Source organism: Lutra lutra, chromosome 1, assembly GCF_902655055.1.
Source record: "Lutra lutra chromosome 1, mLutLut1.2, whole genome shotgun sequence".
In the NCBI taxonomy this organism is placed as follows: Eukaryota; Metazoa; Chordata; class Mammalia; order Carnivora; family Mustelidae; genus Lutra; species Lutra lutra.
Genome location: NC_062278.1, coordinates 160,231,957 through 160,254,773, shown reverse-complemented (window position 1 = coordinate 160,254,773; position 22,817 = coordinate 160,231,957). Strand labels below are relative to the sequence as shown.

The 22,817-nt window shown below is 35.8% G+C and overlaps 1 protein-coding gene across 50 annotated transcripts in view; it reads left to right on the top strand.

The window, feature by feature from the left end:
* Positions 1–22,817, top strand: part of CLASP2 (cytoplasmic linker associated protein 2) — a 181,691-nt gene that overhangs the window by 73,890 nt on the left and 84,984 nt on the right. For all 50 annotated transcript variants that reach the window (XM_047741973.1, XM_047741900.1, XM_047741956.1 and 47 more), the window contains 7 exons: positions 512–604; positions 3,750–3,895; positions 6,823–6,958; positions 13,696–13,766; positions 17,379–17,438; positions 18,828–18,905; positions 20,472–20,639. In XM_047741973.1, coding sequence (XP_047597929.1) covers positions 512–604; positions 3,750–3,895; positions 6,823–6,958; positions 13,696–13,766; positions 17,379–17,438; positions 18,828–18,905; positions 20,472–20,639 — 752 coding nt within the window. The remainder of the gene's footprint in view (positions 1–511; positions 605–3,749; positions 3,896–6,822; positions 6,959–13,695; positions 13,767–17,378; positions 17,439–18,827; positions 18,906–20,471; positions 20,640–22,817) is intronic.

Here is a 22,817-nt window from a genome sequence, read left to right as displayed (position 1 = left end):
CTCCATAAGGCAAAGACTATGCCTATTTTTGCTTGCCTTAATATCCTTCATGCCTGGCATAATGCATCCCTGTTGTGTAAATATATTTAAGTGAATGAAAGGATAATGGTATTTTTGGCAAACAGTTGACTCCTGAGGAAACAAAGCATGTAACTATCCTGGCTATAGTGTGGGGGAGCTAACCTAAATCATGTCCTTTTGCAATAGTGTATATGAATGCAGTAGGTATATACCTGAAGTCATTTTGAGAAAATAGGCCTATTATTAGTTCTTAGGATATTTGCATCATGTTTCTAAATGACAAAGCATTTTTAAGAGTATATCTAAAGTTAGTCATGCACAGAGAAATAGCACAAGGGTAACAGGTAAGGAAGATAATATATTTTCCATTAATAATGGTTCTAGAATGGGAAATAACCTTATTACTTGAAAGAGTGCTATAAACCTTGGGGTGTAGCTTTGATATTTCTTACAGCAAGACATATTAATGTTATAACTTTGTATCTTTAAGATCTATTCTAGTCGAGAACTTGAAGAAACATTAAATAAAATTAGGGAAATATTGTCAGATGACAAACATGACTGGGATCAGCGTGCCAATGCAGTAAGTTTTTTAATTTTGTTATCCTTCTCTTTTTTTTTTTAATGTTCCCAAAACATGGGATTTCAGTAATATTACTACATGGTATTTGCTTATGAAATAGATATGAAAGCTAACATTTCTTTCTGGAAAAACACTTTGAGGTAATTGGAATTTTCTGAGTTAGGGTCAGTTTTTATTGTTTCTGCTGATCTGCGGCGCCTATCTCATTCATTAGTTTCTCCACATGTGCTACTTATTGACTGAACAAGAAAGTGTGAGCTTCACTGATGTCTGTGTGATGGCTTTGTGTGGGTTTACATAGTTGTTCATCAGTAGGCAGTGTTCTCAGATCTTATAAGCTTTTCCTGTAAAGCAGTTCACTTTGCCCCTGTGATCAATAGTTTCATAGTATTGATATCAGTTGACGACAATAGGTCTGTTTGTTTTTTTTTTCTTTATTTTCTCACAATGATGAAAAATATGATGAATATTTTTCACCCATGATTTAAAAAGAAAAAAGTCTCCTTGAGTTCAGAGTATTTTATCCTAAATTCCTCAATAAAATATTTGATAAGTACTTTTAAAATAATATCTACATCAACAAAGGACTGTATATTTTAATATTTTTTAATTTGTCACATTTATATCTGAGGTTCCAAATGAGTACCTCAGTGTCCTCAAGAAGCCAGAGAAAGGGTTTTATTTCTTTTTTCTTTTCAAGATTTTATTTATTTATTTGACAGAGAGCACACGAGCAAGGGTAGAGGGAGACGGAAAAGTAGACTCCCCTGTAGAGCAGGGAGCCCAATGCAGAACTTGATCCCAGGACCCTGGCGTCATGACCTGAGCCAAAATGCTTAACCAGCTGAGCCACCTAGGCACCCCAAAGGGTTCCATTTGAAGACTTCTGCTCTGAGAATTCTCAGTCTCCATTTTGATTAATAAATCGTATGTGGCCCTTTGAAAATTGTGCTTTATGGTGCTACAAACAAAAGATTTTTCAGCTTCTCTTTAATAGGAAGTTTGCATATTTTAGGGTATTGAAATATTTAACAGAAAGTAACATTGCTCCATATTTGCAAAATATGATTCATTATTCTGTCCTCAGTTCCCTGATTAGTCTGAGATAGAAAGACCTCTGTCATAGGTAATCTGTGCAGAAACATGACAAATTAAATGTTGTCAATATAAAACACAAACTTTGTACTTAAGAGTTTTTTGTTGGAATGCCTGGCTGGCTCATTCAGTAGAACATGCAACTCTTGATTTTGGGGTCAGGAGTCCAAGGGGTTGTGAGTTCAAGCTCTGTGTTCCTTGTAGAGATTATTATTTTTTTAAAATGAGTTTTTTGTTTTACTTCAAAACAACCCTTTTGGAAACACAGATGGCCTTTCAGTTTTTTAATTAGAAAAGTGACATGGGCTCATTGCAATAAGTGGAACAGTACAGAAGATTATAAGGAAAAAGTTAACAGTTTACTCCCTATTAAGGAAACAAATGTTTTCATTTTGGAGTATATCCTCTTCTATATATATGTATGATAAGATAAACACAGTTTTTTTCTCCCACTTCTATAAAAATAAATATCATACTAGATACATTACTCAATAACTGTTTTCATTCAGTTTCTTTCATAAATTATGCCCTTTCAGTATAATTGCTGTAGGTGCCAGGCATATAGTAGTTACTCAGATATTTGCTGAATGCAAATAAATAAGCACCAATATGTGCTTCTTTTTCTTAGTTAAAAGATACCATGTAACTCATTAAACCATTTCCCATTTGATGGACTTAATACTTTATTTTTTGCTATTTCGACAATATTGAATAAATATCCTTGTACACATCTATAACAATGGTGTTTTTATTTTTGTAGGTTAAGTTTTAAAAAGTGGGGTTGTCGGGTAAAGAGTAGATATAGTTTTATTTTAGTAGTGTTGCCAAATTATTTTGAACAAAGGTGTTAGTGACTCATAATCTTACTTGCAGTAAGAGCATCTCTTTTTTTTCTCATACTGGATGCTGTTAAGTCTTTTTAATTTTTGCTGGTCTGATGGAGGAAAGTGATGTATCTTTGTTGTAATTAGCATTTGCTTATCACTAGTAAGGTTGAACACATTTTTATTTATTTATTTTGCTCAATTTAGTATTGGACTATTTGTCTTTATCTCATTTTATTATCATTCTTTGTGTATTGCACTTAATATGTTGCAGGTGATTTTTTCCAACCATGTTGTGATTTGTTTTGTTTTTAGTTAATCTTGTTTAGGTGCCTTCTGATTTCTCTACCTATGATAGTTTCCCTTATGTGTGTTAAGATTATATAACTATTCTTACAAAATTTTTCCTACCCTTATAATATCTTTCTTATGTTTTTCATTGTCAATCCATTTGATATAGTTTTAAAGATCTCTAAAAATTTAGAAAACCTCGGAGATTAACAGGAAATTATATATAATAATGGATATTATAGGTAAACTCAGCTTATCAGTATGTATGAGCACAGATATGTACCTGTGGGTATCTTTTGATTGATGTAATTTTATTAGGTATGTCTGGTGTTAATATAGAAAACATTTGTCAATCCTGTATTAAAAAGTAATGCTTAAGACAGAAATAGGGGGAAAGACCTGTTTATTTCACAAAGTGTGAAAACAGTAAAATATGGACCTGGCTGACTAGTTTGTCCATTTGATTCTGTACTTTGGCTTATGGGTGAATATAGTTTCCAAATTTGGCCCTTTTCAAAATAGTCTCCTTGGTAGATAGTGGTAATTTTTGCCCGTTTTGAATATAGTTATGCCCCTGAATTGTATGCTTTACAATGCTTAAAATGATTAATTTTATACTAATGTGTATTTTACTACAATAAAAACTTTAAAACTTATCCTTAAGACTTTAAAATGTATTTAGCTATTCATATGTTACATATGTCCATTTTGTATATAACTAAATCTATAACATTCTTTTCCAGAAAACTTTCTTTAATTTGCATGTTTATTTGTAAGACACATTTAATGCTGTTAAAATGTCTGAATATAGTTATAAAAACATAATGAAATGTTATTTTTAAATTTTTGTTCAAATGATGAAGTTTTGGTAACTTTTTTTTTTTTTTTTTTACATTGACCCTCTATGTCAATAATGAAAATTCTCTTCACTTCAGCTTAAGAAAATTCGATCATTGCTTGTTGCTGGAGCTGCACAATATGACTGCTTTTTCCAACATTTACGCTTGTTGGATGGAGCACTTAAACTTTCAGCAAAAGATCTTAGATCCCAAGTGGTTAGAGAAGCTTGCATTACTGTAGCGTAAGTATGTTCTTTCTGTGATAAATGTTTTTTATGAATTCATTCAGTACTCAGTGATTTAGTGCTCATTAAGTAAAGCAGGACAACCCAAAAACAGCATATATGTAATCCGAAAGTAATTTTTATTATAAATAAAGATTCCATTTGTGTGATTTTTTTTTTAATCTTTCTTAACAGTATTATATAAGCATTAAAATGTGGTTATATGTATAAAGCCTACGTGTGCATTTTTGGTCACTAAATCTTTAAGAAGCAAATTAATGGGTCTGAGAACTGTTGTTTTCTCTTTACTAATTTGGATATTAAGCTCTCTATTTCTGACGTTTTAACAATTATCCTGGAATTATAACGTATCATTAACTTAATCAAGATTCAAATTTATTCTGCATGTTTATATTTTAACAAAATTCTAGTATGGTACAACACTGAAATTTCTTTTACCTCTACTTCTGATCTGTGTACTGCTGTTATATAAGCATTCTTTGAAGCTAGGGAACACAAAAATGCCTACTATTAATATTTCTAATCAGAATTGCAATAAATGTCCTGGTCAGAATGGAGGGGGGAAAAAAAAGCAACCCCAGGAAATAAAAGCTATGGAGATTGCTAGAAAAGGAACAAAACTGCCATTATTAACAGATGGTATAATTATCATTGGAATACCATAAGAATATATAGACAAATTATTTTAATTAAGGGGCTTTAGCAAGATGCTAAATACAAGTCCATATACAAATATAATTGGATATCTTTTAAAAGCAAAAGTGAAAAGGAGAACAAAAATCTACAAACTATAACCTTGAAAAATATTCCATGGTGAGAGTTTTGGTTCTAACAATGATGCAATAACTGGTAAGGAGCTAACTGTTTTGCAGAAAATTGGATAAGACATGTAAAACAGGTATTTTTCGATAATGGACAGTGGACAGACAGAGCAAGATTATGATTCTTGAAAGAAACAGATCAGTTGAGCAGTATGATCAACACAGTTTTGACCTAGAGGTACTTTCTGGACCATGGAGAAGAGAGGAAGCACCCAAGCAGAGCAAGACAGTTTGGTTGAGTTGATGAAACAGAGACTGGGGTTTCTGAAGATTAAAGTGATTAAAATTTGCAGAGCAGAATCCTGGAGAGTAGAGAGAGAAACAGAGAAAGAGCTGTAGAGAACAGCATAAGGGATCCCATGAGTCTAGTTGAGTACTTATCTGTGCATGTAAAATGTGCAACTCCCTGAGGATGGGAAAGAACTAGTGCTGGAGGCTATAAGGTAAACAACAGTTCCCAGAACTCATATGGACTGGGAGATGTTCAAGTTCTGATGAGCCATAATGGAGAAACCTAGTTGAATACCCAGGGCATTTGGTAGAGATCCTAGAGAGGCCACTGTATAGGAATAGTACTAAACTAAGTTTTAAAGTAAGGCTTCTTCTGATAAACTGATAAAGATCAAGCTGATTCCCAAGTACATCACCTGCCTACACAAACAAAACTCTCTCTCTTTTTAAAAAAAAAAAAAACAAAAAAAACAAAACTCTCTTTAAAGGAAGACCAGACTATCCAGGCACAGGTGGTACCTTCTTGCTTTTGATTTGAGGTTCCCTTCTTTTTTTTTTTTTTTAAGATTTTATTTATTTATTTATTTGACAGAAAGCACACACAAGCAGGGGGAGCTGCAGAGGAAGAGGTAGAAGCAGGGACCCTTATGTGGGCTAATCCCAGAATCCCAGGATCATGATCTGAGCCCAAGGCAGATGTTTAACTGACTGAGCCACCCAGGCACCTCTGGGTGCCTTTTTGCCCACGAGTTTAGGCATTAGAGAGCTTGAAAGTATAGCGGAACACTAGTAAACACTAGTAAATATTTACACTAGTAAATAAACACTAGTAAACTAGGTCTGAATATCTCTGTTAATCAAGAACCTGAATTTTTTGAGCTAATTGTATCCCAACAGTGTATTTGAAGACTTAACTATACAGAAAGTAACCAGGGGCGCCTGGGTGGCTCAGTGGGTTAAAGCCTCTGCCTTTGGCTCAGGTCATGATCCCAGGGTCCTGGGATCAAGCCCTGCATTGGGCTCTCTGCTCCGCAGGGAGCTTGCTTCTGCCTTTCTCTCTGTCTACCTTTTAAAAAAAAAAAAGAAGAAGAAGAAGAAGAAGAAAGTAACCAAAACTGCAACCGTTGCCAGAACTGCAAATGATGAGAGCATCCTTCTTAGGTGTCCTAACTAAGTCATGCAGTTAAAGACTGAATTTAGTTGTTTAACTCCAAATTGGAAAGAGAAGACAGATGTTCTTAGGGTCACCCAACTAACTAGTGTATATGGTCGAGTTGTGTTTTCAGTCCAGAATTCTGAAACCATACACCAAAGATGTAAGAGAGTCTGCTTGTCCCTCCCTCCTCATCAGCCCCTTCCAAAATAAAAAATCTTTTTTAAAAAAGTGGGGATGCCTAGGGAGCTCTGTTAAGCATCTGACTCTTGATTTTGGCTCAGGTCATGATCTTGGGGAGCTCAGTTAGTTAAGCATCTGACTCTTGATTTTGGCTCAGGTCATGATCTTGGGGTCATGGGATTGAGCCCTGCAGGCTCTGCACTCAGCATGGAGTCTACTTAAGATTCTACACACACACCCGCCTCCCCGCACTCTCTCTCTAAATAATTGTACTTTTTCTAAATAAACTAATAAAATATTTTTTAAAGGAGAGAAATGGTAAAATGCCAAATTTCAGCTTTGGACTAGACAGTTAAAGGGTGGGAAAAACAAGGAAATGAAGTAATATTTGCACTTCACTTTCTCTTTTGTTTTTCTGCCTTTAGAAGTGGTTGAAATAAAAATTTTAAGTTAATTCAGTAAGAGAATATTTTTAAATTATATACTCCTACCTGTACTTAATATTAAAAAAAATTTTTTTTAATCTTCTTTTGTAGACATCTTTCAACAGTTTTGGGAAACAAATTTGATCATGGCGCTGAAGCCATTGTACCTACCCTTTTTAATCTCGTCCCCAATAGTGCAAAAGTCATGGCAACCTCTGGATGTGCAGCTATCAGATTCATCATTCGGGTAGGTTCTTTTCTGTCTTTCTCCCTCACTCCTCCCCTCTGGTTTCAATATACTTAAATAAATCATTGGTGTTTTTTTTTTTTTTTTAATCTCAAAGGAAAATCACTTTTGAATGACTTTTTCTGAAGTAAAAGCAGTACATGGTTATTACAGTTATTATAGAACATTTAAATAATACAGAAAGTTACCAAGTAAACATGCTTGCCTGCAGAATATAATACACACATACATGTACTTATGTGTACGTGTGTGTGTGTGTGTGTGTGTGTGTGTAATTATGTTACAGATAGTAATGGGCAGATGTAAAACAAAAGAATGTTATAGACACTGCTATGACAGGCAGAGTCTTAGTATTTCTTATCTTCCATATCTTGAATATGCCCCCAAAAAACAATTAAAAAAATAAATCTTCCCTCTTAAATTCTGGTTCTTCTACAACTTATCACTAAAGTCATTCAATATATACTTTTCCAAACTTCTATGCCCATACAAACTGTATTTATTACAAAATACAATATTTTACATATATATATAATATTTTTTAACTTGTTTTTTAAACTTAATGTAGTGGGCAGCTTCCCTTGTCCACCCATGTAATTTTTCTTTTTTCTCTTTTTTAAAATTAACATATAATGGATTATTTATCCCAGGGGTACAGGTCTGTGAATCGTCAGGCTTACACATTTCACAGCACTTACCATAGCACATACTCTCCCCAATGTCCATAACCCAGCTACCCTATCCCTACCCACCCCCAACCCCAGCAACCCTCAGTTTGTTTTGTGAGATTAAGAGTCTCTTATGGTTTGTCTCCCTCCCAATATCATCTTGTATAATTTTATTACTGTCTAGATTGGTTGTCTGTTAAAGGACAGTAACATTAAATCATCCTCATCATTCTTCCCCCTGAAGTTCATGGAGTCCTTTTTCCCCATCCTTTTCCAACATTGTGTATTATCTGTCTCTTAAAGGCCTCATTATTTGATAAGTGAAATATTATCTCATATTCTGCTTCACATTTCTTAGATTACTAGACACATTGGTATTTTTTTCCTTTCAGAATTCTTCTGTGGATTGCCAGTTGTTCTCTTTGTACATTTTTTCCTCACTGATTTCGAAGGTCTTTTTCTGTATCATAAGTATATTTCTTCTGTGTTATAGATGTTGTAGGTATGATTTTCTACCAGTTTGTCAGTTCTTCAAATATTGTTTAAGCTATTATTTGTTATATATAGAACTTTTAAATTTTTATGTATTGAGACAATGCTCTTGTTGTGGATTTGGTTATAGTTAAAATGACCTTCACCATTTCACAATTACAAGAATATTCATTTGTTTCAAACTTTTATAATACTGCTTTTTACATTTAGATCGAACTAGATTTTATCTTTTGTTTTGTTTTTTTTTTTTAAGATTTTATTTATTTATTTGACAGAGAGAGATCACAAGCAGGCAGAGAGGCAGGCAGAGAGAGAGGAGGAAGCAGGCTCCCCGCTGAGCAGAGAGCCCGATGCGGGGCTCGATCCCAGGACCCTGAGATCATGACCCGAGCCGAAGGCAGCGGCTTAACCCACTGAGCCACCCAGGCGCCCCTAGATTTTGTTTTCTTGTGAAGTATAGGTATCTAATATGATTTGCCCCCAAAATACAAAACAACTTGACTCAATGGCATGTATAATTCAGTCTTTTCTTGCAATGCCAGCATGTTCACATAATAAATTTCCATTAAGTATATGGGTCTGTTTTCCAAACTCCTATTCAGTTTCTTTGATCAGTTTGTTCTTACAAAAGAAATGAAGTTTCAGGGCGCCTGGGTGGCTCAGTGGGTTAAAGCCTCTGCCTTCAGCTCGGGTTGTGATCCCGGGGGCCTGGGATCAAGTCCCGCATCAGGCTCTCTGCTCGGCGGGGAGCCTGCTTCCTCCTCTCTCTGCCTCCCTCTCTGCCTACTTGTGATTTCTGTCTGTCAAATAAATAAATAAAATCTTTAAAAAACAAAATGAAGTTTCGTTTCAATACTGCTACACCAGAAGTTTTTTTTCAGCAGTGAAATTAAATGCCTATTTAGAAAGCTATGAACCCTTTTCTGTTTTAATATTTTTTTAAGTTTCTCTAAATCCAGCCTCTCCGTAACTGTGTTGAAAAGTAGTAGGAATTATTGAGATCCTTGTTTTGTCTCTGAGTCTAATGGGAGTACTTTAAATATGATGTTAGGTGTGGGTTTCTATGGATACTCTATATAAGATTATGGGAATTTCCCTGTAAAATATTTTTGCTAAATTTTGATCAGGAATTGATGTGAAATCTTATCAGCTATCCATTTGATATCTTTAGAAATGATTCTCTTTTTATTTATCCATTGTACATTCATGACCTGAATTTTGCTTGGCCATTGTATATCAGGACACTGCTAGATTCATTTGGCTAATACTTCGGTTAAGATTTTGGCATTCATTTTAATATGTGAGCCTTCATAGAATTTCCTGTACTTTTCCTGTTTCACATATTTTCTATTACATAATTCTGTTATTAGGGCTTGCTGACTTTGGAAGTTCTTTAATGACTTTTCTAGTATTTTAGACTCTGGGTACTTTTGTATTTCATTTTGAATTGTTACTTGTATTTTCTTAGAATATCCTTTTTATATGACTTTAAGAATCTTTGGCATGAGGTTGTATACTGTATTCTCCTAAGTAACAAAAAGTCTCTACCACTGTGATTCAATTACCGTTTTGTCAGTGTTACAATATTATTTTTTTTACACTTGCCAGAGGCATTGTTTATCATTTTTTTTAAATTGTTTGTTTACTTGAGATAGAACAAGTGGTGGGGAGGGGCAGAGAGAGAGAGGGCAAGAGAGAGAGAGAAAGAGAGAGAGAAGCAGCTCCCAGTTGAGCAGGAAGGCTGATGTAGGGCTCAATCCCAGGACCCAGAGATCACCACCCAGGCCAAAGACAGATGCCCAACTGACTGAGCCACCCAGGCTCCCCGTTTGTGTTTTAGTTTTATTGTTTTTCAGTGGTGTTCTATAGTTTTTTCCTAATCTTTTGGTTTCTTAAGGCTTCTTAGTTCCTTTCTTTGACTTGCGCTAGCTTCCCCCACCCCCACCCCAGGTTTTGTGGTATGTCCTTAGACAGTTTGTTGCAGTTTTTGTTGTTTAGTATTGTAAGGCTATAGGTTTTCTTTTGAGTTTGGCATTGGCTGCATCAGAGTGATTTAGATTTACCAAATTCTCTTTATATTTATCCCTTGTAATTTTCATTTCAGCGTCCTCTTTGAATTACATAATGATATTATTTGCACGTTCAGTTGGTTGTTAACTCTTGTTGTTTTGGTTGTTACTCTTGTCATCAGTATGATTTCATTACATTCTGATCAGAGAATTTTGTTATATATTTTCTACTTCAGTGAATGCCTTGAATTTTATTTGTGTGCCAGTACATCCTTAATTTATATAAGTAGTCTTTTAGTACCTGCGGAATATGGAATTTGTATGGAGTACTTTATTCATCTCTAAGTCCTGCTTGATGTTTCATCTATTCAGAATCTTTATCCATTTTTTAAGAAGATACTTTATCTAGAAAATTCTGATTCTAGGTTTTTGTCAATTTCATTTTCTTAACAGTTATTTTATTTTATGTATGGGTCAAAGTTTTTTACTACTACCATTTTGAAATAGTGGGGTTTTTTCCCTGTCATTTCTGTTTTCTCTTCATAGTGCTTTTTCTTACCTGTTTCTTATTTTCTTAGAAGTTCCTTATTCTTGATCAATAAAGATCTTGATCAATAAAGAATAAAACCTGTTTTACTTCCCTCACATTTTAAAAAGTTTACATTTTATCTCATTCATGTTGTTTTTCCCTTAACCATTTAATTGAACAAAAACATTTTCATTTTCAGCAATTGAAACTTTTAGTTTTTTACTTTCATTCCTGACTACTGTTTGTTAGTAAACTCTTATTAACCATATTTTAATTGGTTCTGCATAATTTGTTTGATTTAGTGTGTTCTCAGATTTCATGCATATTTATCTTTGCATGTCTTATTTTTAAATTTTTTTATTTTTATTATTTATTTGAGAGAGAACACATGCACACACATGAGTTGGGTGAGGGGCAGAGGGAGAGGAACAAGCAGACTCCCCACTGAGTGCAGAGCCCAACGCAGGCTTTATCCCAGGACACTGAGATCATGACCTGAGCCAAAGGCAGACATTTAACTGACTGAACCACCCAGGCACAGCTAGCAGGTGACTCTTGATCTTGTGAGTTCGAGCCCCATATTGGGTATAGAGATTACTTAAAAAGTTTTAAAAAATGGTTTTTAATTGTTGACTTTTGTTCAGAATTGTTTTCTTAATTTTTTTATTGTTTAAGGAGTAAGATACCATTTGTTTCTTTTCTGGAAAAACAAAAACAAAAACAAAACTTCAGGAAGTTTTACAGAATAGTATCTGTGTTAGAAGTTTCCCTATAGCGGGTCTAGGAGTCTTCCTCCATTAGTGCTATCCTTCCACAGTGGATAAGGATTTCTGATGAAGGTGAATTTTCCTTAAATTATGTTAATTTTAATGGATCATTTAATTAATTGCTTCTGTTTTCTTTGTCAGGTTTTTTTCTTCTGTTAGTCTTATACAGATTTTGGAACCTCAGTATCATTTATTATTTCTTAAATAATTTTTTATCTTTTGCTTTATAGCTGTATATGTTCTCAAGAAAAATTTCTTTAAATTCTGCTAATGTGACAGTATCCATGTTGCCATTCTTAGGCTTTACATATAATACATTGTTTTCAAATTTCTCATTTTTCATAAGGTTGCTTGATATTATTGATACACTAGTCTGTCATCTCACTGTAAATATAAATCAAGTGGTTTTTGTTGTTCTGTGTTATTTTCTGTTTTCTGTATTTTGTTTGGTCTCCCAGAGGACTGCTTCCTTAGAATGCTATATTTGATTTGTAATTCTCCTTTTAATTCTAAAGAAGCTTTTTATTTTTCAGTTATCAACTTGTATTAATACAGTAAAATCTAAATCTGACTTGGTGTTTGGTTGAAATGCTTCATCTGTAACTATGAGGTTCACTTTTTCATTTCCTTGGTATAGCTCCCCTGAATATGGTGTAGTAATAGGTCAGTGTATCTCTCCATCCCTGCCACTGTGTTGAATGTGGGCTAATCAAAAGTAGAGTTTTGGGGAGGTTATGAGAGAGAGGAAGAAAATGGTAGGTAAGATCTATTAAGTATGTTGTGACTGGGTCATCTCCTTGGGCTTTAACTCCATAACAGTGTTTGGGGAATGGATTCTTCTGGGTGCTATAGGAAACAAGTTCACAGAGCCCTTCTATGCTGAGTGTTGTATAATCCTCATTTTGAACAACTTTAGGTCTACTGGTGGTTTTCCTCTGTAATAGCTGAAAAAAAGTTTGCACTTTTATTTTGGTTGAATTAGTTATAGCAGACACAGATGTGATACATATTCTCCTTCAGTGAAAGACTTGTTTTTCCAGTACTGGAAGCACTACTGGCAGACAGCCTTTCGCGGCCTCCTTTTCAGGGATTGCCTCAGCTGCAGAGAGCTGCCTTTTCGAAGCTCTTGTCCCTTCCCTTTATGGTCCACATCCAATAATTGATTGATGTGGAAGTATAAGTTTTGGCCGTTTTAAACTAATTCAAGACTGCTCTGAAGGGCCATTTTGACTTCAAAGCCCCCTAAAGACTTTTAACAAAGATATTCTATGGCTGAATCAGATTGATTTGTCTGCCAGTTCCTGCTTCCTTTACCTCCCTTTCACAAGTGTTGATTCTGAGGGTACTTCTTAATATCCTGTATGCTAGACTTCATGTCAGAGCCTGCTTTCTAGGTAATCCATCTTGTGCCATTAGTTCAGAAGAAAAAGGGATATTTGAAGCATCAAATATGTATGCTTAGATTACTATTTTATTCTTCTGTACTTTTTAATGTTTACTTCACTAAAGAAGAGCATTTAAGAATGAGTAGTAAAAATCAGAAGATTATATCAGTTGGGGCACCAGGGTGGCTAAGTCAGTTAACCGTCCAACTCTTGATTTCAACTCAGGTCATGATCTCAGTTGTGGGATCCAGCCCTGCATCATGGACTCTGCACTCAACAGGAAGTCCACTTGAGATTCTCTCTCTCCCTCTCACCCTCTGTCCCACCCCCCACATTGGCACATGGGCTCTCACTCTCTCAAATAAATAAATAAATCTTTTTTTTTTTTTTTAATGTACCTGTTGAACTTCAGTGGAATTCTAGACAGCTGTGGTCACAATGAAGGTTACATTAAAATCACCACTTCCAAGTGCATTCCCAGTAGTCAGGTGTGCAGATTCACTCTGGTTACTTGCTTTGATGACTTAGTTATTATTTTCCACCAGCAGTAGCCATCCCACCTCAGAGAGCATGACAGATGCATGCCCAGTTCCTCTAGTGCTCCCTCCTATAAATACACTGTCCTAACATGTCTTTGCAATTACATCATTAACTTTTCTTTCTTAAATGGCATTTCGGCTACACCTGTCCTCCTGAAACTATGTCATCATTACTGTTACTTTAATTGGGGGAACTGTCTGACAGTCTTAATTTCTTTCCAAATCTGATTTTATGGTTTTTTTCGTTCTGTTCTAATGTATCTAAATACTTGGTTTTAAGGCAAATAGAAGAAGGGATTATATGAAGTGGACAGTATTTTTCAACTTTTTCTAAAACATCTTTTTCAGCATACTCATGTACCCAGACTTATACCTTTAATAACAAGCAATTGCACATCAAAATCAGTTCCTGTAAGAAGGTAAGTTTTGAGGGGAAAAAAATTTTAGTATAGCTTTAATACTGTATTATGTTTAATTCTTATTCTGGTGCAAAAATTAGTTGTCAGTAATTTCTTGCCTCCTAGAAACCTTAGTAAATTTTTTATGTTATGTCCTATAGGGAAAAAGGAATGAAATGATCATTATAACCACTCATGTTTTTCAGTTTTATCATATTAAGCTTTGGATTCTCTGGGCCACTGGTTGCCTGGTTTTCAGAGAGGATGGAATCCAGAGTCAGGCCTTTACTAGAGTCCTGCAACTGCTTGATTGACTGTCCTACCTTGGGCAATTTAAGCTGCTCTGAACTTCAGTATCTACATATGGTAGTAGGGCTAATGATATTGATCCCATAGAATTGTGAGGATAAAATGAGTTAGATGCACATTAGTAGAATTCAATGTAGTGTTTGGAACAGAGTAAATAGCCATACTAAGTCAATCTGTCAGTCTTTGTCTCTCCTTATGATTTCTACTGTTTTTAATGTCATTGGTGTCACCAGCAATACTAAAAACAACAAAAACAAGATTTGTACATTTGTTGTTCAAGAAAATTGTGAAGAATCAGGGATGCCTGACTGACTGGGTTGGAAGAGCATATGACTTGATCTTGAGGTCATGAGTTGCAGCCCTGGGTTGGGTGTTGGGAGTACTTATTCACATAAAGAAATACATACATACATACATCATACATACATACATACAAAAATTGAATCGGGGGCACCTGCATGGCTGAGTTGGTTGAATGTCCCAATCTTGGTCTTGGCTCATGTCTTGATCTAGGGGTCATGAGTTCAAGCCCCACATTGAGTTCCATGCTCGACATGGAGCCTACTTAAAAAATAAAAATGAAAGAAAAAGAAAACAAAATTGAATTATACTGTTATTTCACTTACATATGGAATCTAAAAAATAAAGCAAATGAACGTAAACAAACACAGAGAGCTCACTGATGGTTGCCAGAGGGGAGGTGGATGGGCAAAATAGATTGAAGGGGATTAAGAGGTACCAGTTTGAGTTGTAAAATGAATAAGTTACAGGGATGTGTAAAATACAACATAGGGAATATAATCAGTAATATTGTTTAACTTTGTATGGTGACAGGTCATAACTACAGTTATTGTGTTGAGTATTTTATAATGTCAAATCACTGTTCCATACCTGAAACTAATATAATATTTTATGTCAAGTACAATTAAAAATAAATTTTAGAAATAAATAATTTTAAAGATATTTAAGTACCATATCTTATATACTAATTTGATACATGTATCCATCTTTACTTGATCTCAGTTTCTTAACTATTTTAAAATTATATTGGCTTGATTTATTTTATTCAAAAACCATCTTAAGCAATTTTTGTAAGACAGTAGACATAAGAGTATAACTACATTTTTTATATTTGCAATGGAAGACAACAATTTAAGCTATAGTCCTATCTGATCATATTTTGATATTATTTCTGTGGTTGTATGCTTATAAATCTGTTCTTATTCATTTGGTCATTATTGTGTCAATAAATATTGTTTAAGAACAGAACAAAATTATTTTTAAAAAAAACTTTTTCCTTGATAAATATGCATTTTTTTTCCTTGATAAATATGCATTTAAGTACTTTGACTGCTAGGAAGAAGCCGAAAGAGATGTTATTGCCTTTAAGTGGTTCAGATTTGGACAGTAGTTATTTGATCACGCTCTCTTACGTCTGAGGTCAGCAAATGACAGCTTGCTGGTCACATCTGTCCCAACAGTCTATTTTTGTACAGCCTGCAAGCAGAGATACTTTCTTACATTTTTGAAGGGTGGTTATAAAGGGGAAAAGAAGAAAAATATGAGATAGAGACTTGTATGTGGTTTACAAAAGCCTAAAATATTTACTGTCTGGCCCTTTACAGAAGAGGTTTACCAATCTTATGTTGAGGAAAATGGTAACTGGAGAAATAAGAATGTGACAGAGAAGAGTCAGGAAATACATCATAAAATTGCCTTGAAAATGGGGAGCAATTCAATTACTCTAGGGGAATTGAGTGGGTGTAACCTACACAGAGATGTAAGCTTGCTAGTGTTACAGAGCCATCAAACAGGCCATTGAGGCCGGAACGCATGATAAATATATTCTCATTAGGAAAAGAAGCTAACAGGTGGAGGGTACTTATAGGGAGGGCAGGATTAGGTTGAAGTTTGAATGTCTACAAAGAGAAATTTTGACATTCCTCCATACCTTGACAGTTTTTGGTGAGAAGGTAATGTCATCCTAGTTTTTATTTCAGCTATGACCAATGATTATAAAAAGGGATAGAGAGAAGAATTGGCTTAATTAAGTAGGCATTCTTGTAGCTTATGTAAGAGGGGCAGGGTCTAAACTAGAGCTGTATTGATGATAATTGATTGACTATTTTATTCAGGAACTAATTCAAGTGATTTGGGGTGTAGAAATGAGAATTTGATCATTGGATATAGATGAAAAGGTGATATCAAGTGCTTCAGACTATGAGTTCTGGAATCAGAATGCTAGGGTTTGGTCCTGTCACTTTAGGCAAGTTAATTTAACCTCCCTGTTTCTCATTTTCTAATCTATATAATATGGGCTAAAAGAATGGATTCGAGAGGGTAAAAATTAATTTGCTCTTTTGTATGTAGTGTTTGAGTTGACTGTCTATGTAGGGATGTCCAGTTCAACCATGAACTGCTTGAAACTCTGACTTAACAGCCAAATCAAAGAACCAGTGCTAGAGATAGAGGCCTAGATGTGAGAAGCATAGCTGTTAGTCAGAGCTAAGGGTACAGATGATACAGATGTTGTTTCCCAAGTAAAGACTATGAAAGAGAAATGGGCTGAGATCAGCACCAACCAGGTGAGCACCTATTTAAGGGAAGGTGGAGGAAAAGTGTTAATAAAAGAAGAAAGAGAAGTATGTCATCAGTTGCCAAAAATGAAAAACTCAAGAAGGACACAGTTGAGGAAGTTGAGAAGTAGGAGGCTTAGGAGAAAAGATGTAAATACTTGATTAAAAATTATGCATATTTAAGCGGCACCTGGGTGGCTCAGTGGGTTAAGCCTCTGCCTTTGGCTCAGGTCATGATCTCAGGGTCCTAGGATGGAGCCTCACATCAGGCCCTCTGCTCAGCAGGGAGCCTGCTTCCCCCCTCTCTCTCTGCCTGCCTCTCTGCCTACTTGTGATCTCTCTCTCTCTCTCTCTCTCTGTCAAATAAATAAAATCTTTAAAAAAAATTATGCATATTTAAGAAAACATGGAGAAATGGAAGATCCATTCCATCTTTCTTGGTCACCATTGTATATCTTCAGTTTCTAGTGCAGAATAGGTGTTTGATAAGTATTTTTTTAAATTAAATATTAAATTTTTATATTTGAGAAACATTTTTAAGGTAAAATTATGGGGAACCCTGAAGGTTTTTAGCATAGGAATAGTTGAAATCTTAAAGTTAGGTATTTGACGGTTAAAATAACTAAAAACAGTCTTATACTTTAGTTCAGAGAACAAAGTGCAGTATTATAGAAGAAATTAACATTTAAATTAATATAGCTTAATATAATGTTATAACACTTGGTTATAATTTGCTTTTATTTTTCAGGCGTTCATTTGAATTTTTAGATTTATTGTTACAAGAGTGGCAGACTCATTCATTGGAAAGGTATGCATTGACTCTTCCTTTCCTACTTCCCTCTTCTCCCCACTGTCACCAGTTCTTTAGAAGTGGATGGTTTTGATTTTGCATTATTTCTCCTTTTGCTTAAAAGTTACTTGTACTGGTTTTCCTTTGAAGCTGCGATTGTAGTGTGGCTCCTCTTATTTAGTGTAGCTGTAATTTTCTTATTTGTGGGTTGAGTGAGGATCTCTTACGTAGAATGGTTATAAAAGATTAAATTAGGCAGAAATTTTAAAATGTATCTCCAGACAAGTGACCTTGGTTTCCTGAGGTGTAATTAATCAAGTAATAAATGATTTAAGGTAGAAGGAGGGTCCTTCTTTTCAAAGGAAAGAGAGAGATTTTAAGAAGAGATTCATTGGAAAGTTTCTCTGTACCAGTTGTCCGGTGTCATTGGTCAGGAGTGTACGGAGCAATGTCTAATGTAGCTCCTAGATGAACAAGAGGAGATGTGCACAGCTAGTTGGTCACTAGCTAGTAGGCTGTTTGCATGGTAGTAATTTCAGGTTTGAAGCTTGATACACCTTGGTATACCTGCATTTACACTGAATACCTTGCTGATTTTCCATTTTCATGGAAATCATTAAACCTATTAACAGCCCTTTTTTTTTTTTTAAATAAAGTTTGTTGTTTAATACAGGCATGATGTAATTCCAAGTTTTCTTTAAGTTCTTTTGTGGCAGCTACTATTCAGTTAGGTCAGATCATAACTAATTATACTGTTAGCACATCATTTCTACATTGGTGGGTTGGTGAGGAACCACACCAAAGGGGTTTTAAGAATTTTAAATGTGGGGACACCTGGATAGCTCAGTGGGGTAAGCCTCTGCTTTCAGCTCAGGTCATGATCTCAGGCTCCTGAGATCAAGCCCCACATTGGGTTCTCTGCTCAGTGGAGAGCCTGCTTTCCCCTCTCTCTCTGCCTGCCTACTGTGATCTCTCTCTCTCTCTGTCAAATAAATAAATAAAATCTTAAAAAAAAAAAAGAATTTAAAATGTGGGTATGATACATATATACATTTTAAACATAATGTAACTTCTAATTCAACTTTTTAATGTTTGACTTGTCAGGAGGAAACCATACACGGATGAAATGTGTGGAGTAGATTACGAGAAAATCTTAAACTTACTGCGCACTCATTAATCTTTTTATCTCACCTGTCCCTTTGTGATTGATGCGTAACATATACATAATAAGTATAATTTGTGGTGAAATATAGTTTTACTCATGAATCTAAAGGTGTTTGGGGACACCTTTGGTTGGCTCAGTTGGTAGAGCATGAGACTCTCAAGGGTTGTGAGTTCAAGCTCCATGTTGGGTGTAGAAATTACTTAAAAATAATAAAATCTTTAAATAGGCTTTTTGTTTTATAGACATGCAGCTGTCTTGGTTGAAACTATTAAGAAGGGAATTCATGATGCTGATGCTGAGGCCAGAGTGGAGGCAAGAAAGTAAGTCTATGATGTTTTTTCATGACAGTGTAAATGTACTTGGATCTTTTCTTTGAAAGGAATCATACTGGAAGAATGAAAATATCAAAAGTGTCTCAAGTATTCTACTTGATTAGGTCTTTAGTAAATTCGAGATAGATTTTTCTCCATTAAAATGTACTAGATAGGGCGCCTGGGTGGCTCAGTGGGTTAAAGCCGCTGCCTTCGGCTCGGGTCGTGATCCCGGGGTCCTGGGATCGAGCCCCGCATCGGACTCTGCTCGTCAGGGAGCCTGCTTCCCTTCCTCTCTCTCTTTGCCTGCCTCTCTGCCTACTTGTGATCTCTGTCTGTCAAATAAATAAATAAAATCTTTAAAAAAAAAAATGTACTAGATATATGGGGCCCCCTCATTTGGTAGAGTGTGCAACTCTTGATCTCAGGGTTGTAAGTTAAAGCCCTACTTTGGGTGTAGAGATTACTTTTTTAAAAATCTGTACCAAAGGCTAACAGTTGACTTCACATTGTCGTTCGTATGATCATCAGTTTTCCTATTCCATCATAACATCCTCACTTTCATTGTGAATAAAAATAACTAATTTATTGAGAATGTGCTAATTACCTGATACTGTGGGACACTTGGTATACATTACTATCTAATCTTGAAAATGATCCTGTAAAGGTGGTATCTCTATAGATTGGCAACAAAAGTTTGGAGATTTGGGGGTTTACTTCCGGCCACATGAACTGTAAGGATCACAGCCAGATTTTGAACAGAGATCTACTTTTCTCAAAAGCCTACCAGCTTTCCACCAAAACTTGTTAAATTTAGAAAGCGTTTACTTGAGGGGTACCTGGGTGGCTCAGTTGGCTAAGCGTCTGACTCTTGGCTTTGGGTCAGGTCACAGTCTTGCAGTCATGGGATCAAGCCCCTCCTCAGACTCTGTGTTCAGTGCAGATTCTGCTTCAGATTCTTTCTCTCACCCCCTCTGCCCCCCTTTCTCTGCCTCTCTCTCTCAAATAATAAATAAAATGTTTTTTTAAAAAAAGGTATTCATATGATATGTGGTAGATATATTAATATGGTCTCATCTTGGGGCGCCTGGGTGGCTCAGTGGGTTAAGCCGCTGCCTTCGGCTCAGGTCATGATCCCAGGTCCTGGGTTCGAGCCCCACATCGGGCTTTCTGCTCAGCAGGGAGCCTGCTTCCTCCTCTCTCTCTGCCTGCCTCTCTGCCTACTTGTGATTTCTCTCTGTCAAATGAATAAATAAAATCTTTAAAAAAAAAAATATGGTCTCATCTTCATTCTTGAATGTATACTCTTTTTTTTAAAGATTTTATTTATTCATTTGACAGAGAGAAATCACAAGTAGGCAGAGAGGCATGCAGAGAGAGAGGAGGAAGCAGGCTCCCTGCTGAGCAGAGGGCCCGATGTGGGGCTCGATCCCAGGACCCTGAGATCATGACCTGAGCTGAAGGCAGAGGCTTAACCCACTGAGCCACCCAGGTGCCCCAAATGTATACGTTTTATGTAAAGCTATTTATGTTCTTTTTTCCCTTTTTTTTGTTGCTTGTCCATTTGTTTTACAGGACATATATGGGTCTTAGAAATCACTTTCCTGGTGAAGCTGAAACATTGTATAATTCCCTTGAGCCATCCTATCAGAAGAGTCTTCAGACTTACTTAAAGAGTTCTGGCAGTGTAGCATCTCTTCCACAGTCCGACAGATCATCCTCTAGCTCACAGGAAAGTCTCAAGTAAGATCATATAAGTGATATCACTGATTTCTTCCTCTCCAAACCTTTGTAGTTCTCAAATTAGATGATTGGATATCTGCTTGGTTTCACTTGAAGCCTTGGAAGAATGATAACTGAAATGTACAGTTGACCCTTGAGCAGTAGGGGTGTCTACACCCCCATGAAGTTGAAAATCTGCATATAACTTGACTCCTCCAAAACTTAACTACTAGTACTCTACTGTTGACTGGAAACCTTACAGAGAACATAAACAATCAATAGACACATATTTTGTACGTTGTATATATGTTATGTATAGTATTCTTACAATAAAGTTAAGGTAGAGAAAAGAAAATGTTATTTAGGAGAACCATAGGAAGATAAGATACATTTACAGCACAGTACTGTATTTGATGAAAAAATAATCTACGTAGACATGGACCCACACAGTTCAATCTATGTTGTTCAAGGGTCAACTGTACTTACTTTTTTTTTGGTCTGTGCCTCAAGGGTTGGTTGCATGCCTGTGTAACTTCTTTTGGGATGAAGAGTTTAGTGATTCAGATTTTGTTTCTGTATTTTCATGTCTGTAAAAAATACTGGGAAACACTGATTTATATACATTTTTTAATATCCCCAAATAGTTCATATAGTAAGCAGCCCATTTCTAGGGCATTATAATGGAGGAACTATAATGGGGATTTGGGAGTCATCTTCAGAACTCTGACACAGCACTGTGTGACTGGTAAAAACACACTGCTTTCCTGTGTTGTCTTTTGCACAGCTTAAAACTTCAGCAAATCCCTTCAGAGGGGCCAGATTCCCTAGCATCTGACTCACTTCTGTGTAATTCCATTCTCATCATTAAATGTTGGCTTCCTCAGACCCTTGCTGCCTTGGCAGCCTTACTCTAATTTTCTATCTCTCCAGCCCTATGAGGTTGCTAAAATCTTTAGTGCCATCTCTATTCCCAAGCCGTGGCCTCCAGTATCTACAGGTTTCCTCACAGAATGTGGGCTACCTCTCTGTGATTCCTGTCCCTTTAGGATTTTGACCCCCCCCTCTCTGGAGGAGTGGGACCAGGGTGAGTCTAGTGAGGCAAACTAGGGCAGAGACTCAAGGACGCTCTCACAGGGTCTTGTGAGTACTGGACTAACATGCAGTTACTTACAGGTTTTCGCAAGAAAAGCAGATATGATCCGATTTCAGTATAATTATTGTAGGAATAATTAACCTATCCAAACTTCGGTTTAAATTTGTGTTAAAATCTTCACTGCAAATGAGCTTTGTTGTTTTTTTCCCTTTACTTTTATTTACTTTGCTCAAACTTCAAAGTGCCTATGAATCATCTAAAGATCTTGTTAAAATGAATAATCTGATTCAGTGGATCTGGGACAGGGCCTGAGATTTTGCATTTTTTAACATGTTCCTAGACGATATCTTTGCTTTTTTAGTATGGACCATACTTTAAATAGCAAGTACCCAAACAAGATATTTAATCTTATTTAGTATTAACATCTTTAAACATAACCAGCTTTAAGTTCTGTGAACCTTGAAGTGGTCTGCCTCAGTCTAATAGAATAACAGTTTTAAGGGCAAGTTATAAAAAATAATACAATACTGGGTTTAATAACCAACTACCAGATTTACATTTTGATAATAATAACTTAAAAAATATTTTTCAGTACCCTGATGTTAACCTGTTTGGAGTCTTTGCCTCTCTTCCCCCCAGTTTTAAGATTTATAGGTATACTTTCCTAATCCCCCTTACATATTTAGATGTATTATTTATCTCTGGACTACAGAATGGCATTATAATTAAAAGGTACTAAAGGTTGGGGCGCCTGGGTGGCTCAGTGGGTTAAGCCGCTGCCTTCGGCTCAGGTCATGATCCCGGGTCCTGGGTTCGAGCCCCACATCGGGCTTTCTGCTCAGCAGGGAGCCTGCCTCCTCCTCTCTCTCTGCCTGCCTCTCTGCTTACTTGTGATTTCTCTCTGTCAAATAAATAAATAAAATCTTTTAAAAAAAAAAAAAGGTACTAAAGGAGATGTTGGGTTCTTTGAGAGGATTTGAGCTGTTTTGCTTTCTAACCGTGTTATCCTCAGCAGTAGTTCTTAGCCTCATTTCTCTTATCCCATGCAGTCATGCTCAGGAGCACTGCTGTAGGTGGTGTGATACCTACATGATAATGGCATGAAT